Here is a 12,492-nt window from a genome sequence, read left to right as displayed (position 1 = left end):
CATATTATTAGAAAAGATGGTAATATTAATCATGTACTGTGGATGTGTGAGAAGTATGGGAGAGAGAGGGAAGGTTTTGTGAGGAGGATGAGGGCGTGCAAGCTGAGCGGCGAGGAAAATGACTTTTATACAAGCGAGGAGATGGGCGGAGCGAAACCTCTGAGACTGATTGGAGGCTTTTTAAAAAAATGCGGGATAAAATTATAAGATTTAATATGAGTGGCAATATAGACATATATAAGACTGATGTTATTAACAATAGATGGCGTTACTACTATGTTAGGGTGAGTGAATGTGGTGTGAGGGCGCTGCACATAGCCAGTGATGTAATGTAACATTGATGTACGGGCAAATTGTGTCTCAGTTGAGACCAAAAGCCCTCTTCTGGGTTGGCAAGATGGCGACGATGGTATGAGGAGAGTGATTGCCGACGTGCCTAAGTTTTTTGTATTATTTTGCGTTTTTTTTGAGTTGACGAGGATAAGGGGAGGAGCAAGGGAGGTGGTAAAGTTGGATAATTGATCTGACATATAAAGGAAGGTGAGAGGACAACAAATAGTTGAGTAAAAGGTGTATGAAAATAAAGGCTTCCCCTGGTTGGCCTAGAACCGGGGGAAAGATAGAAGGTGAGGAGAAGGCGAAGGGGGGGCGAGTAGAGAAGAGAGTAAGGAGTAGAGAGAGAAGAAGGAAATGTGCGGAAAGGGAAAGGATGAGCAGTAGGGAACGAGAAAGTGAAGAGGAGGATGGAGGTGAGATGAAAAGGGAAGAAGGTAAAGCTACGGAGGAGAAGATAGAGGGAGAAGGCGAAAAAGTAGTGATAGAAGAGTTGAAGAAGAACTGGGCGCTAGAATATTTGGCGGAAGAGGAAGACGTGGTAATTAGCGCGTCAATGAAAGAATAGGAGGAGGAAAGAAGTAGAGAAAAAAGGGTAGGAGAAAGGCGAGAAGAGAAAATGGAAACGGAGGAGTGTAGGAAGAGGAGTAGAGACAGGGATATGGAAGAGGAACAGCAGGATGGTTTAGGCGGCAAGGAGAAGAAGAGAATCAGGGAAATTAAGAGTAATGAAGGTGGCGTGGATAGTGAGATATCGGCCAATGGGAGCAGAGAACAGGAGACGGCTAGGGGAATGGTAGAAGACAGGTTGGTAGCAATGGACACGAGGGTGACAGTGGCGCCCGAGAAAGGGAAGCGGTGGCGTGATGAAGCGAAAAGAGACGCTGATGCGATCGGCCATTGTGAAAGTGAACGTGGTAAGTGTAGGACGATAGAAGCGAACGAGAAGTGTGTAGACGAAAGAAGGAAGGACAAAGAAAAGTGCGAGGACACTGAAGGTATTAAAAACCTAGAATATTATGGGGATAAGGGAATAAGTAGGCTAAGTAAAGACAATGTTGCGATTAAGAACACGGGGGTAAGCGAATGTGGGGAAAAAAGGGACAAAGACAATGGCGGAAAGCAGGACCACGTGGCGGAGAAGATTACAAAAGTAATCGAGAAAAGAGACAGGGATGATGTGAGGGGAAAAAATAGGGAATGGGAAACGGGTTTTTATGAGGAGGATGTGGATCGGGAAGAATATGTGGTGTGCGTAGTGCTGAGGAATAAAGGGCAAATGGCTAATAAGGGGAGGGGTAATATGAGACCAACAAAGCGGAACAATCTCATTAAAATATATAGGTTAGTACAAGGGGTAGGAGTAAAGATCCATACAATTCGCATGATTAATTTTAGTAAGGCAGAGTTGTCAACAAAGAAGAGGACGGAGGCCAACAAGTTGTTGGAGAAATACGGCAGAGGAGAGGGGAACGTAGGGACATTCTTACCAAGAAGAGGCTTTCAGGAGGGGCATCATACATGAGTGGGAGGACTCTGTGGAGGAGTTGAGAGAAGAGGCCATGCCGGGGCAAGGAGAATACACATTGGAGAGGATGACGAAGAGGCGAATAGTGGATGGTAAAGCGGTTTACGTTCCTTTGAGAACGATTCTGATAACATTTAAGGGAGGGGTTTTGCCTACGAGACTTTTGATAGGGCAAGAACATGTTGGAATCAGAATTGAGCCGTACGTGGAACAGGTTAAGCAGTGCTTTAGGTGCTTTAGGTATGGGCATTACCAGGCACAGTGTAAAGAAGAAAAAAGGAAGTGTTTGGTTTGTGGGGAAGAGTACCATGGGGACTGCGATAAGAAGGCTAAATGTGTGAACTGTGGGGGCGAACACGGCTCGTTGGCAAGGAGGTGCTGGGTGTGGCAGAGAGAGGCGGCTATTAGAAAAGTCATGGCCTATAGAAACGTGGAGTTTGAGACGGCGAGGAGGATTATGGCCAGGTCGGCGGGGGATACCGAGTGGGACAGGACAGGAGGTGTCGAAGAATTTGCAGCGAGTAATGGGGACTTCCCGATGTTGGCGGCCAAAGAGAAGAGGAAGGTTTGGGAAAAAATGGAGGTCCCAATACAGAAGGAATTGGAGATGATGAGAATACTGAGGCAGGAGAGAAGGAATGAGACAGGAGGAGGGGAAGAGGGCGACTTTTAGCGAGATCGCGAGAAGAGGAGCGGAAGAAGGAAGAGAAGAGGGGTTGAGAAGTGAAGATTGGGGGCAGGAAGAGATAGGAGCGAGTGGAGGTGAAAGTAGAAGTACAGTGGGAGGAGGTAATGAGAAGAAGGGAACGGAAAACGGAGAGGGCGAATGGAGACAAGTAGAACGCGGTTTGAAGCCGGCGTGCTATAAGGACAGTGTAGAGGGCGTAGTGTTGGGTAACCGTTTTATCTGTCTCGAATGTAAGGAGAAAACAGAGAGGCAGAAGAAGGAGGGGAAGATAGAGTTGCTAGAGAAGATTCCGCTACCCAGGTATATGGTGGGCGAGGAACCGGAGGGCGAGTGCGAGTATGAGAAGCTCGAACTTGCTTTGAATAAGGATGAAATGGAGAGGGAGAGGAGAAGGATTAGAAGGGAAAAACATGCAAATAGGGAATGGTTGATGCAATTGGAGAAGAGAAAGGAGGAGGAAATTCTAGAAGATGTCATTAAGATGTTGCAGGAGAAGAACTTGGAGGGGAAGCTGGAACAAATAATGAGAGCGGGCAAATACAGAGCAAGGAGGACAGTGCGCCCAGATCCAGAGGAGGACTGGAACGCGGTAACGACACCCCCATTTGAAATAACAGTAGACCAAAGAACGAGGGAACGACTGCAAAGGAGAGCAGAGAGAGAAAGAGAGGAATTAAAGAAAAGAAGGGAAAGGGAGGAAAAGGAGAGAAGTCTGGCAATCATCGATTGGAAGAAGGTGAGGGAGAGTTGTAAGGAGGCAGAGGAAACGGATAAAGGGCAGGAAGAAGAGAGTACGGAGGGAAAAGAAAGAAGAGAAGAAGAGGATCACCAAGGGAAGATGGGTGAGGATGGAGAAGAATAAGTGTAGTGAGGGAAAAGTATATAGACAGGAGAAAAAGGGAAAGGGACAGGAGTGGGGAAGCAAGTTAATGTTAAGTGTAATAGGAACTAGAGAGAGTAGTCGAGAAAGGAGGACGGTAAAAGAGGAAAGGGAGATTAAGGTTAAAAGTGGAAAAAAAAAATGTATAGAGACATATATAGACTTTGGAAAGTGGCAGTGTAGAAGGAGTTTTTTCGTACTTGGGGTAGTAAGTAAGTGCGGTAAGATTAAGTCGGATAAATGCCCTGCGGGGTATAAGATCAAGTATTATTGGACCAAAGAGGAAAAATGGTACAAAGTGAAAAGACTGTAAAGAAGCGAAAATCAACGGAAGGTTCCTATTTTTATGTTTATTTTTATTTTTATTTGTATTTTTATTTTTATTTCTTGTTTTTGATAGTATTATTTTTGCGTTTTCGTTCCGATGGCTATTGTCGCGTATGTTTGTTTTGTGTATCTTTGTTAACAAGGTTTGGGTATGATGTAAGATGTATGATGTGGTATGGATGGGTGATGACGATGTGTGCGTGTGAGCGAGGGGTAGGTTTTGAATATGAAAAGACTTTTTTTTAAAAAAGTCAGATATCAGGAGGGAAGTGGAAGTAGGCATGGAGAACATGAGGAGGGGGGATGAGATGGAAGGTGGAAGAAGTGTAAAGGGGGAGGATGTTTCTTGAAAGCGAGAGAATAAAGGAATGAGGTGTGGGATATGGAATGCGAGAAGCGTGAGGAATAAAAGGGAGAAAATCAGGAGGTTGTTGGAGGATTTTGATTTGCTGGCGGTAACGGAGACGTGGTTAAGGGAGGAGGATCCTTTTAGGATACCGGGATGGCAAATAATTAGAAAGGACGGAGAGGAGGAAAACAGAGGGGGGGGGGGGGGGGGTTTATGTATAATGGTTAAGGAAAATGTCAAAGTAAAGAGGGCAGAAGTGTATCTGGCAAATGACAATAAGTGGGAGAATATGTGTGTAAAAGTAGAGACTGGGGAGGGGGGTTTGGAAGTGATATTAGTTTATAGGAGACCAGGGGTGGAGATCAACAGGGAAGATTGCAGAAGGTTGTTCGGGGGGGGGGGGGGGGGGGGGAGATCTGGGAGAAGAAGGATTTTTGTAGGAGATTTTAATGCGAAAAGCAGGAGTTGGAATTGTGTAAGTGAGGATGTGGCGGGGGAAGTATTGAAGGAGGTGCTGGATGAGGAGGAGATGGTAGTGGTGAATTTTGGAACTTTGTCGAGAATAGGCAGGCCGGACCAGGTAGCGTCAAATTTGGATCTGGTAATTGTACCATCGGGGTGGGCGTTGGAGTTCCAAGCAAGGGAGACGGGAGAGACACTAGGGTCGGATCATCAGGTAATAGAGTTTAAAAGGAAGAAGGAAATGGGGATAGTGGAGGAGAGAGGAAGCAGTAAAAGATACAGGGTAGAGAAGATAGATAAGACGGAATTTTTGAAGTGGATGATTAGAAAAGAGGAGGAAGTAGTGAGAATTGCAGGATCAGATAGGGGAATAGAGGTGAAATGTAGAGAAGTGGTTGGGTTGATGGTAGAAGGTATAGAAGGAAGCTATAAGGGCGTAAGGGGGAGCAATAGAGGGAGGAATGGAGAAGAGGAAATGAGTGGGAATGGAAGGAATGGTAGGAATGGGAATGGGAAAAGGAAAAAAATTAAAAGACAACCATGGTGGGATAGCGAGTGTGAGGAGTTGAAGGAAGAAAGAAGAAGGGCAACTAAGGAGATGGGCAGGAGACGGACAGAGGAGAATTGGAATAAACTGATAGAGGTAAAGGGAAGAATGAAAACGGTAATAGGAAGAAAGAAAAAGGAGGCATGGGAGGAGTTTATTAAAAGCATTAAACATAAGGGAAACATAGCAGAGATGTGGAGAAAGGTTAGGAGTTTAGCGAAGGGAGTAACAACGGAGGATCAATGCAATATGGGACTGTGGGAGATACAAAAGCTGGAGGAAGAGGAGGTAAGATAAAATAATTTTAAGAAAAAAAATACACCGACTTCGAAATGCACTAAAAAGTATAAAATAATTTCTATTTCCTAATGAAGTAATTTCTATTTCATTCAATCATACAATTACGTAACAGATATGAATGAAATCTATTTACTCGTTAGGTAGTATATTAAATACATTTCAATCTTTTCGGGGGCGGCGCAAAATTAAAAGATTTTCTTGAACATGTCAACCTTTGCACAGCCGAACATAGGCAAAGCTTGTATAGCTATTTTTTTTTCTATACATATAACTCGACAGCACGCCGCGAAGTAGGTGTTAGTGCGTATAGAATGGAACTATGGTCTATCTAGATTCATAGTGTATGCGACGGAAAGACTCGATCGCCGCATATTCTATAAACATAGAGCCGATCTGCCGCAAATTTGGTAATTCCTACGTCGTGGGCTCCGTTTATAGGTTCTTATATCTATGGCTTCCACATGCGAACGAAGTCGATTCAATTTCATTTATATCAGAAACGTTGCGAAATGAAGATGCAGTCGTTACATTTACGTATAGTACCAAATATATCTATAATGGTTCGTATTTTTTCTCAGGATTTATTAATTTCCAATACGCCATACCACAATTAACTGATTATTGGCAGCAACGTTTACTGAGGTATTTTTAATTTTGCGCCGCCTCCGAAAAGGTTGAAATGTATTTAATACACTACCTAACGAGTAAATAGGTTTCATTCATATCTGTGACGTAATTGTATGATTGAATGAAATAGAAATTATTTTATACTTTTTAGTGCATTTCGAAGTCGGTGCATTTTTTTTCTTAAAATTATTTTATTTCACGCTTTTTAGTGGAATGGGGAGAATTTTATAGGATACTGTGAGACAGTTCTTCCGGGCTTTTTTTTTGTCCGCGTAAATGCCATGAACATAATTAAGTAAAAGACAACATGGATATTCGTTTTTCAATTTTTTTTTTTTATTAATTGTAAAATTGGTAAATAAAATCGGCGATTGCATGTTGACTCATACACCACCAGAGGCACGGAGGCATACGTAGAATTCAATATACAGTATTCATTCCCTAAATGTTAAAAAGATCTCTACCGTAAATGTTAAAATTGTATCCCTACTACTGGGGGATCCGCCTCGAAATCAGTCAAGAATCAAACACGATCGGTCGCCGAAACGACGAGGATCGAATATCGGTGAGACACATCCTAATGCAAGCAAAGGAAAAGATTGTAACTTTCTTATTTCTTACTATTTTTTCATGAAACTTTTACTGTTGTATTTGTCTAGATTTCCTGATTAAAATGACACCAAACATGATATAATTACGTTAACAATTGTGTATGTAACGAGTGATTAAAGTTTTTAACATAAAAAAGGACGGCGAATAGAAAAGAAAGAGAAGCAGAAGGTTGACGCGTTCGGCAAACATGAAACACTCGTGCGTCTTCTGTCTTTTAAATTCAAAAATCAAAATTCTTTATTTTTGAGGTTTCATCAATGAAGCTTTGATTATCGTATTCGTCTCGTTTTTCTGATTAAAATGGTACCAAACACGGTATAATTAAAATCATAATTACTTGTATAGCAAGCCTTTAGAAGGAATTCGCACCTCTACCGTAAATGTTACATCCTAAACTTTTATGGCTTGTTGTTACATAAGTAATTACGATCGTAATCATATCGTGTTTGGTGTCATTTTAATCAGAAAAACGAGACAAATACGATGGTAAAAGTTCCATTGACGAAAAACCAAAAATAAAGAATTTTAATTTTTAAATTTAAAAGACACAACACGCACGAGTCTTTCATGTTTGCCGAACGCTCGAAACTCTATCCCTCTTTGTCTTTTGTATGGCTGTCTCTTTCTACGTTCGGCACACTACAAAGAATGTAGGATCTCTACCGTAAATGTACAATCGAGACCGGCAAAACTAATATTTACGGAGTGAATACTGTATTAGAAACAATAGTTTTTCGCTAATAACTCGAAAACTAAAGCTTCCCCTTAATTGCGGATAAGGAAAAAGTTGTTCAGAATCGTGCCCCTGATAACATATTAAAAGGACATTAAAATCGTCCAAAGTTGATTTCAAAACTTTTCAACAATTTTTCGCTAATATCTCGAAAACTAAAGCTTTGCGCGAAATTTGTATATGAACAAAATTGTTCAGAATCATGTCCGTGATAAGATATTAAAAGCGCACTAAAATCGAGAAAAGTTTATTTCAAAAGTTGCCGGTTTTTTTGCAATAACAATACTTTGCAATTAAAAAATGAAAAATTTTTTGATAATGGTACCAATGGGGAGTCAGAACCTACCAGATGCAAAAGGTTTCGTTCCGATCGGTCCATCCAGTTAGGCGTAATCGGCGGGCACACATAGAAAATAATAATAATAATAATAATAATAATAATAATAAAAAATACTGATCGAATTGAGTAACCTCCTCCTTTTTCGAAGTCGGTTAAAAAGTGGCGGAGGAGCCGTTGTGGTGAGGTTGGGAAAGGATGAGTGGGAGGAAGAGAGTTTTACGGCACCTAGCCAGTGTTCCGTATACACTATAGAAATGTTGGCGGTGGGAAGGGCAATAGAGGTGGCAGGGGAGAGATTCGGGGGGGAGAATGTATTAATTATGACGGATTCCCTGAGCACCGTTAAAAAGTTGATGTTAGAGAATGGAGGTTGGGACGGAGGAGATGTGATAGATGATATCAGAAATAAGATAAAGATTAGGAATTACCAATGTAGAGGGGGAGATAGAGAGGCTGGTAGGTTGGGTATTGCGTGGATACCTGCGCATGTAGGTATTGAGGGGAATGAGAGAGCTGACGGAATGGCTAAGGAGGCCACCAGGGGGGATGCGGATTACTGGGTAAAGTTTACGATTAAGGATTTTAAGAGGGTGGTGAGAGAGAGGGGATGGAGAAGATCGGTAGACAGTCATTTGAGACAGGGGGAGTTTAAAGGAAGACTATACTTTGAATCGAGGTGGAATAATGTAGAAAATGAGTTTCCATGGTTTAGGGTGATGGGGGAGGTTGAAAGGAGTACTTTATGTGCGCTTAATAGATTAAGGGCCAATCACTACAATTTAAATTGGTCGCTTTTTAGAAAATGTATGATAAATGATCCTTACTGTGATAGGTGTGACCGGATTGAAGATATTAACCATGTACTTTGGGTGTGCGAAAAGTATGAGAGAGAGAGAGAGGGTTTTATAAGAAGGATGAGAGGGTGCAATTTAAACGAAGAGTCTGATTTTTTTGAGAATAAGAAAATGGGAGAAGCGAAGCCTTTATGACTAATTGGGGGGTGGTTAAAAAAATGTGGAATAAGATTATAACGAAAGAGGCGGGACATAGTATAAGCATTGATAAGATAGAAGTGTTAAGAGTAGATGGTATGCGAGTTGTGCGGATGCGTGAGTGTGAGGGCGCTGCACGCTGAAAATTGAGCCTCGGTCGAGGCCAAGCGCCCTCTTCTGGTGGAAGAAAATAAAATACATACATACATGCACTCGGGGGTGTCCCACTTGGACGCCGACCGATTGGACGCGTCCCGATTGGACGGTCCCGATTCGACGCGTTCCAATTCGAAGCGGTGCCGATTGGACGCGTCCCAATTCGAAGCTGTTAGATTAGGTTAGGTTAGGTTCTATAAGCTCTGCTTTGAATTGGACCGCGTCCAATCGGCACCGCTTCGAATTGGAACGCGTCGAATCGGGACGCGTCCAATCGGTCGGCGTCCAAGTGGGCATCACTCCATGCACTCTATGAGGGCGCCTCGATCGTTTAGGATAGAACCTTAAGAGTACGGACGAAAAAGATGGCGTCGGTTAGGTAGGACGGGTTTTGCCGAGCGCTGATAATTTAGAAGTTTTTTTTGGATTTAAAGTTTTTTTTATTAGTTATATAAGGCACAGAGAAAGGAGTGGAGGAAGGGGTGAAGTTTTGTATAATTAAGTTTGGAATAGGAAGTGGGGAGAGGAGAAATTTGGAGGTTTATCATCTCCCCCGTATACCCACGTGGTAGGCGGGGGATAAAGTTTTTTGTTGTGCGCGACTGGACGCTAAAAAACAAGTGTATAAGTGAGGCGGAGGTGAAGGTAATAATTTTTTGGTGGCCCTAGAGGCGCAGGAAATAGTACGATGGAAGAAACGAAAGTAGATAATATTGAAGATAAAATGGGTGAAAATGAAGAAAAGATGACAAAGGAAGTCTGTGATATAAAAGATATATGCGAGAAAAATGAAAAAGTGTTGGTGGAAGATGTAGAAAAATTGGAGAACTGGGATATGGAATTCCTAAAAGAGGATGAAGAGGAGGTTTTAGCTACATTGGGGCTGTGCAATAAGAAAATTGAGGAAATGGACAGAGAGGAAGTAGAAGATTGTGTGAGTGAGAAAGATAAAGTCTTAGACGAGGAAAACAAGGAAAGAAAATTGACAAAGAGAAATATAGGAGAAAGAAAGAGGGTGAGAGATGTAAGCAGTGAAGAAGAAGAGTTGAGGAAAAAGGAGAAAAAGGAGTCGAAATTAGAGGATAGTGAAGAGGAAAGTGGAATTACAAAGGGGGGAGAAGAATGGCAGAGAGAAGAAAAGAAGGAAATAATGGAAATAGGGAACAGAGGTGAGGAACGGAAACAGTTGGTAAAACTGGAGACGGTGGCGCCGCTGGAAGAAGAGTGTGCGAAAATGGAAATACTGAAAAAGGACGCGGAAATCGTCCATTTTGACGGCGTGGGTAAGAGAAAGCGATAAGATTGCGATAAGTGTGAAGAAATCTTAGAAGAACAGCAGAGAAAAGCTGAAAAGGGTAAAGATATACAGGGAAACAAACCTAGTGTTATAGATTCGAGAATCCTTAATGATAATGAAAAATATAATTTACAGAAGTCTGAAGAAAGAATAGGTGCGAAGAGCACGTGGCGAAACACAGAGTCGAATAGGAAAGGGAACGGAAGTGTGGAGGAAAGAAGGACAGAGCGTGGTGGGATTAGATACGAGGAGGACTTTTGTGGAAAAGAATTTGTGGTAGGCCTTTTTTTAAAAAATAACAGTGTAAGAAAAAGTAAGAAATTGAATATGATGAAAATATATAGGTACGTGCAAGGCACAGGGGCAAAGGTGGAAGGCATTAAAATGATTGGTTTTAGTAGGGCAGAAGTAACCTTTAAGAGAAGAGAAGAAGCAAATAAGGTCATGGAAGAGGGGCAGAAGAGAGAGGGGTATGTTGGAGCTTTCATCCCGGAAAGGATGAGATTTAGAAAAGGCGTCATAAGAGAGTGGCCGGGAACAATGGAGGAGTTGAAGAATGAAGCCATGCCAGGGCAGGGACATTTCGTGCTGGAGAAATTGAGAAGAGGTCCAGTGATAGAGGGAAGAAGGGGAAGACGAGATGATGAAGAGGAGCCACTGTTAATAGTGTTTAAAGGAGACAAGTTGCCTACAACGCTGTTGATTGGGCAGGGACATGTAGGAGTAAAGATATGGCCATATATTGAGAGAGTTAAACAGTGCTATGTGTGTTGGAAGTTTGGTCATACACAGAAGTTCTGTAAATTGAGAAAACCGCTCTGTGGAAGATGTGGGGAAGAAAAACATGGGGTGTGCGAAAAAATTGAGAAATGTGTGAATTGCAAGGGAAATCACGAGGCTTTTGCAAAAAGTTGCTGGGTATACCAGAAAGAATTTGCCATAAAGAAGGTAATGGCGTACAAAAACGTGGCTTTTGAAACTGCAAGGAGCATTGTGGAAAGAGCAGCAGGAATAGAGGGGATAAGAATGGAGGATGATATGGGAGAAGTGAACGAAAGTAGAGATTTCCCGAGGCTGACGAAGAGGAAGGTAATAGAAATGTGGGAAGGAAAAGAGGTCCCAATGTGGGACGAGGTAGAGAATATTAGAAAAGGATTTGCAAACGCTAAGGGTGTCAACCTGAAGGAGAGAGTTAATATGGGAGTGAGAACTGAGGAAGGAAATAATAAGGGGAAGAATTCTGGACTAGGCAATGCGTCTGGATGGGCTGAGGTGGTAAGGAGAGGAGAAAGGAACGAGACGGATAGAGGAGCAAGGTGGGGAGGAAAGAGAGATGAGGGCGAAAGACAAGGAATAGAGGTTAATAACAGTTTCGAGATATTACAGGAGGAAGGGCAAGCGCGAGGTATGGAGGAAGTCGGTGTGAGAGGAGAGGGGGGTATCACTTGCAGAAGAAGGATACCGTTCCCGCATGATCTAGTGGGTGAGGAACCGGAAGGAAAAGCGGAATACGATGAATATAAAATTGTAACAGATGTATGGAGACGAGAGAGGGAAAGGAAGGCTATTAGGGAGGCAAAGAAAATGGCCATGCAAGAAATTGAGGCAATGAAAAAGAAAGCGGATGATGAGCTAATTGAGGAATTGGTTAAGCTTGTGGAGGAAAGAGGACTAAAAGTGACCTTTGCTGAAGAAGTAAAGGCAAGAAAATACAGGGCTAGTAAAGAAGTAGCTCCAGATCCGGATGAGGACTGGAATGAGATAAGAACTCCGAATTTTTTAATGTATATAGACCCAAAGACTGAGGAAAGAACTAGAAGGAAGATCGCGAGAGAGAAGAAGAAGGCAGAGGAGAAAAGGCTGGAACAAGAGAAATATGAGGAGATGGTGAGGAAATACTTGTTTGGTAAAGGAGAGAAGAAGGAAGAGGTTCAGAAGGAGAAGGAGGAGGAAGAGGAAGAGTCAAGAAAGGGTAATGGTAACATAAATGTTCCAGACAATGTGAAATATATGAGTAGGGAAGAATGGGAAGGGGAAGAAAGAGAGAGGTCAAGAAAGGAGGAAAAAGAGAAGCTATGGAAAGGATATGAAGAGGTGGCGAGGAAATTTGTGAACATATAAATAAACAGTGTGGTTAGAGAGCTATAATAAAACTCAAAGTGTAAGTGTAAGTGATAAGAAAGAGAAAAGAGAGAGATATGTGGAATAGACTTTGTTTTAGAGACATTAAGGGTATGAAAATAGTATTGGTATGTGTGTGGTATTATGGAAATGTTCAGTGGATGATAAAGTGTTTTGTAAACGCTAATGCGAAACGAAAT

General features: G+C 42.2%; 1 protein-coding gene across 2 annotated transcripts; it reads left to right on the top strand.

Moving 5' to 3' along the window:
• The first annotated feature begins 9,169 nt into the window (after nt 1–9,169).
• Nucleotides 9,170–12,360, top strand: LOC105663800 (uncharacterized). 2 transcript variants are annotated; one of them, XM_076540314.1, is made up of 3 exons: nt 9,170–10,229; nt 10,307–10,447; nt 10,570–12,360. In XM_076540314.1, exon 3 carries the CDS (start codon nt 10,616–10,618, stop codon nt 12,290–12,292), a length of 1,677 nt encoding a protein of 558 aa, XP_076396429.1. In that variant the 5' UTR covers nt 9,170–10,229; nt 10,307–10,447; nt 10,570–10,615; the 3' UTR covers nt 12,293–12,360. The 2 variants fall into 2 exon arrangements, with proteins under 2 accessions (XP_076396429.1, XP_076396430.1); XM_076540315.1 differs by having other exon boundaries at nt 9,170–10,447; nt 10,573–12,360.
• The last annotated feature ends 132 nt before the right edge of the window (nt 12,361–12,492 follow it).

The sequence above is a fragment of the Megachile rotundata genome, chromosome 15 (genome assembly GCF_050947335.1).
Source record: "Megachile rotundata isolate GNS110a chromosome 15, iyMegRotu1, whole genome shotgun sequence".
NCBI classification, from domain to species: Eukaryota; Metazoa; Arthropoda; class Insecta; order Hymenoptera; family Megachilidae; genus Megachile; species Megachile rotundata.
The sequence above is the reverse complement of the archived record's forward strand: the minus strand, read 5'-3'. Positions and strand labels throughout refer to the sequence as shown.